This window comes from Aedes aegypti, chromosome 1, assembly GCF_002204515.2.
Source record: "Aedes aegypti strain LVP_AGWG chromosome 1, AaegL5.0 Primary Assembly, whole genome shotgun sequence".
NCBI classification, from domain to species: Eukaryota; Metazoa; Arthropoda; class Insecta; order Diptera; family Culicidae; genus Aedes; species Aedes aegypti.
In genome coordinates, this window is record NC_035107.1 from 56,217,911 (window position 1) to 56,223,493 (window position 5,583).

At 39.9% G+C, this 5,583-nt stretch overlaps 1 protein-coding gene across 1 annotated transcript; it reads left to right on the forward strand.

The window, feature by feature from the left end:
* The first annotated feature begins 2,779 nt into the window (after window positions 1-2,779).
* Window positions 2,780-4,993, forward strand: LOC110679546. The gene is made up of 2 exons (XM_021854478.1): window positions 2,780-3,290; window positions 3,351-4,993. The coding sequence occupies exons 1-2, from the start codon at window positions 3,072-3,074 to the stop codon at window positions 4,320-4,322; spliced, it is 1,191 nt and encodes a 396-aa protein (XP_021710170.1). The 5' UTR covers window positions 2,780-3,071; the 3' UTR covers window positions 4,323-4,993.
* Window positions 4,994-5,583: the final 590 nt, after the last annotated feature.

Below are 5,583 nucleotides of genomic sequence, written 5' to 3' on the forward strand. Positions count from 1 at the left end.
TGCTCCATCACCTTGACCGGTCCCTGCCGTTCCTCCGCCAGTACTTCTACCGCCGCCTTGAGAATTTGAATCATCCCTCGGAAGAACCATTTTCGGACACTTCAGAACTCTTCACGCTTATTAACTTTTCTTCAGGCTATGGCCAAAATTCGGGGCCCATAACCAGTTGAGAGTTGTAGAAAAACACGTCTGTATTGGCTATAGTCTGAAGAGGTAATGAACATTTATTTTCTAATAACATCAACTAAACAATCGTTGCTAGGTCTAACCGTTGCTAGTATTGAAGTGTCGTAGGTTACTACAATTGATCTACTCGCAACAATGAATCATTGCGCAGTTGAATTCATGAATGATTCTTACGACGAAACTGCATAATGCAGGAAAGCAGGCCGTTTCATGACAGATTGGCGCGATGAAAAACAGCCTATGGACCAATGCAGGAGTTCACTAATTTGACGTTTGAGCGGTGCCGAATTCACTTGTTTCCATGGTCACATAAATAACACGGCACCGCTAAAACGTCAAATAGTGGACTCGTGCATTGGTTCATTACGGTTATTATCTGAGATGACATGTTTGTTCCATGTTGATTCTCTATTTCATCGCCGTCTACAAATTACGTAACGTTCAAGGGGAAGGGAGACTAGGCACAAACGGCAAAATTTCCCAATTCTACACAGCTAAAAATATGTTGTAAATTTAAGTTTATTTTCATGCACATATTTGGAGCATCAAAATAAACCTAATTTTCAACGACCAATCCATTATTTTTCAATCAAATTCACTTTAAATTTACACGATCATGTAATATTCAAGCATTTTTAGTTGAAAGTTGAATGTATATTCATTTAAGTTTACACGATACTGTAACAATAAACGAATTTGATTTATTTTTACAGTAGACTTCAGTTTACATCACATTGAAATTTAAATATTTTTTTTCTGTGTAGCGTTACGTAATAAATGAACCCTGCCTTAAGGCTGGTTTGCTACTGACAAGAAAAGGAATTGTCTATCTCGATGCGTGTTAATTTTTTTCCCAGAAATGGTCCAGAAAATCACATTTTTCTGATCGCAGTTGAGAAAAAATGTAATTTCAAATTTATTGACCCATTCATTCAAGGAATTTCCTTACTTTTCTTGAGCAAAACAGTATACTTAGCTTAAGGCGTCTCGTGTTAGAAGTCAAATCTTCGGTTGGCACGAGAAAAATGTAACCAAAATCTGGATTTGCCAGCTAAGTAGAACGACAAGGAAACACCACCTATTTTTCTCACATTCTATGCCCCAAACCATGTCTACGCGATTGGAGACTACCACTTTCCCATGACACAGAAATCCGCCGTCACGGTTACGCAATTTCGTCGCCATCTTGCCGATAAGACGAGTGACATTCTGACACCTTACTGCGCGCTATTTTCGGCAGCTTTCGAATCGCAACGCCACCACCTTGGGGACCATCCAAACTGCTAATTAGCGTTTAATTCGTTTCCTTTTGATTCGTAGTGATACCCTGTCACGGCGATGTTGCCGCCTAATCAGTAGGTAAGAAGTCATGGTTGAGCAATTTTCTAAAAGGGGCTAAAAATAGGCTCTCACCTGCCGGTGTCAAATTGTGTATGTGACACATCATGAATAAACATGCGGAGCATGTTGACTTGGCATTGACACGATTCTCGAGTGCCTTCACCTCGAACTATTTGACTTGTGGCGAACTTGGCTTTAAGGTTTGAGGAAGTTTCATACGTCAGAAGGAGCTTCACAATCAACCATTAGCGGAATTTGAGGAAAAGTGTCATGGGCTAGCAGGCAGAGTTGCGAACATTTTTGAAATTCACTCTACAGTAGCGAAGCAGAGCAAATCACAGTCAGCGACGCCAGTGAATCTCACGCTCACCGCTGCTGTAAGTAGAAAGCCTCAAAAATAAGGGCAATCCAAAATTACTGTTGAAAAATTTTCTATTTCCCTCTGCATTTCCCGCATTTAAAAGCCTTCAATGACACCTATAATTAAAAAAAAAAAACCATGCACTCATCATACGCTACTTGACGAGATTCACGGTTTTGAACTAGGGTAAATGTTCTAACAGTGGAGGTACTAAGCACGGTTCAACTTCATTTAACCCCTCAAAATTCAAGTAGCGCAATAAATGTACATATTATTGTTGTACTTCCCAATACAACACCAATACAAGACAATTTACTTAATGAGAAAATTGATTTCATCGCAGTAATCATCGGCATGTCAGTGAAAAATAATACCTCCACTATTGGTACACTGTTCCTTTAGTTGAGGTAATTTTTTTATTTGCGTTCCTATAGTTGCGGTATCCCTTGTTTTCTTATGGGATCCTCCACTATAGGAACACTTTACCGCAACTATTGGTACAAGTGAGAAAAGTTTGAGCAGTTTTGGTGTTATTTTATCAAAATTGAAGCAATTTGAACTATGTTTTCGGTTATTCCGTGTATCAATAAGCCAATACGTGGATTGGCGGTGTCGGAATTGCAGCTCATTCAAAAAAATCAGTGTAAATGGCACTACCGCAACTATAGGAACACCCACAACTAATGGATCAATTACCCTACTGTTCTGGGCCACGTGAGTTTCTCGAAATTCAAGCCTACTACTATTACCATACCCATCACTGCTAGTAGGCCACCCCTACTTATTACACACTGATAGAAAAGGCATGGTAACGTTGACTATATCGAGAGTCAAAACATATTGTACATCCCATCATAATCGCTCAGAATTCAATCCTACCGGAATACACTCATGAGATAGCGAAAACAATGCGCAAGTTCGATATGAAATCACTAAACTCATACAGATTGTACTAATCAGAATAAAAAATAAAAAATACCATGATTTAATTACTGCATTTTACGCGTCATCACTGTAACATAATTTAGTGACTCCATTACCTGTCATAGTGCACCGTCTCGCCGGTTCGTTTCGTTTCATTCTGTTTGTTCGTAAACAAAAACAATCCGTGATCAGTTTTAGATTTCAGTCGATATTTCGTTGGTAAATCGAATTCCTTGCTAGCCAGTTTGTGTGTGCCAGAATGGACTCCCCGGAAACCCCGGACTTCCGAAATTCTTCTCCGGAAGAAGGATTAATTGAATACCTTGAAGATGATAGTGAAGAGGTGTTGAATTACGTGGATCCACTACAAGATGACTACGACATCGAATCGCTTGAAGACACCTATAATCCTCTGGATGTTTTGATTGACTCCGTTGATGAACCGTCAACATCTAAACAAGCCCCAGCGTCAAAAAAGGTTTGTGAATATTGTACAACCATTCTACAACGTGTGCTATCAAAATATCTAAAATTGTAGGTGAAACGAAACCGCTCTCGCAACTGTACAATTCTTGAGCTACCCGTAGGTGCCGATGGTAAAAAGCTCAGATTTCAAGCAGATGTTTGCCTGAAAAAGTTCAAAAACCAGAAGTCCTACGAGAAGTGTGGTGCTATCAATGTCGAAGGCGATTCTGCTAGTGAAATTGCCATGGAAGTTTGGAATTGTTGCTCCAAATTCACACATCGCGCTGTTCGCTTTACTGAATCCACCGATTTGCGGATTATTGCTTCGTGGGAGGATACAGTGCCCTGCTTCGAAGAGTGCGATCGATTCTTGGTTTTCATGGACAAGTCAGCCAAGAGAAACCTCTCTCCATCGAAACTTGAAAGCAGGCATCTTGTTAGTTGGTTATCGCATGAAATGTTGGTAATCGTGTACAAGTACTCGGAAACGGTAACGACGCTGGAGCAATGGAACCAAGTGCAGAGCCAACTCCTTCGTCCTCTCGAAAAAGATCGATCTGGTGCGGAATCGGTGGCTTCAATCAATCAGCTGAAGGAAGAGCTTAAGCAGTTCCATGGAAAATATTTGAGCGGAGATGACGTGAATTGGGGATGTTGGGCGAGTTGGATTTCGAGTAAGCCTTTGGACCAACGTGAAGATCTGAAAAATCAAGCTCCACCCGAACATCTCATCAACCTATTCAGCAGCGTTCCAGTTCACAGCGATACACTATTAGAGAGGGCAAGACTTGACCTTCAGGTGGCCAGCACAGTTAACGGAGCTTATCGAAAAGTGCTCCAAGAGTTGAAAAATGATCACCAACAACTTAGCAGTATTGTCAAAATCATGGGCGAACGAATTTCAATGTTGGAGATAAAGCAAAACGAATACGACGAGATGTTACAGGCAATGAGGAATGGTGTGGCGGTAAAAGAAACGAGATTTTCAGTTGATTTGGCAAGGAGTGTTACGGATTGCTTGGATGTGGACCATAATGATATTTGATTCAAACTTTTAATGAGGTTCTAAATTAAACCGAAATGGGTTATTTTTGTTTCCATGAAGTAAAATTGAAAAAGACGTTTTATTAAAATCAATGCTCCTTGCTCCAATGCTATTTATTCATTCGAAATTATCATGTCTCAAAGCCAAATTGCTTCATATCCTGACCAAGACCACGACTGGGATCGAATTGCCCTCCAGCTAAATAACCACATTTACCAAAAATTTTGGAACAGTCATAATTTTTGAAATGACGTAGAGCTGCTGCGATTACTGCTGTAAGGTCCTTTCGACTGTTCTCAACGTATACACGTTTCAGGTATTTTTTTAGATATCCAAATATAAATTCAATTGGATTATAAAACGGTGCGTATGCGGGTAAAAATACGACTATTATACCCAACGATCGAAGGTATTCGACAATTGACTTGTGGCAATGAATACGTGCTCCGTCTAAGATCCACAAAGAGTACTTTCCAGGACTCCGCTGCACTTGTCCTGATGTCGCAAACGCTCGAACACACTTGAAGAATTTCTCTCGGGTGAATGTTCCTTCCGTCGAATACGTTTCAAGCATTCCAACGTACCCAATAAAACTCAACATTGAACAGCGTGGTCGACGTACGAATTCACCTCTGTATACAAGTTTTTCTCCAACAGCATGCGTATTTGAACTGCCCGCCGCTCCAACACTTTCCAGGAAAAACCTTCTGCATGTAGGATTCTACTTATAGATGAAGTGCTGATGTTCTTTCGGAACTTACGCTCAAATGCAGATTTGGCCTCATCCATATATATGATTGGACACTTTTGATAAAGATCCACCAACCATCTCCGCTGTTCAGGATCAAATTGAATGTACACTTTTTCTCGTTCTTTCCGGCTGAAAAATGCATTCTCCTCGTATTTTCTAATCCAATTTAAAATCGTTGTTCGGTGCTTGGAATAAATTTTAGAAAGACAATCCTTATTAACTCCAAGGTAGTAATAATCGTAAAGACAGTGATACACGGTGTTTATCGATGCGTGTTCATGCCGATCTTTTCGTAGGATGTCGGCCATGACTTCAAATTCAGCGACGCTGTTGTGCAGGATTATTAGAGCCTTCAAAAAGATAAATAAAACCGGAAAAGTTATATTTTATAATGAATATTTAAAAGCAGAGAACAACAAACTTAAAATACCACTTGAATGTTGATATGGTGGACGAAGAATAACCAAACAAAAAATATCACAGGAAAAACAACAACAGAAAATGACGTTT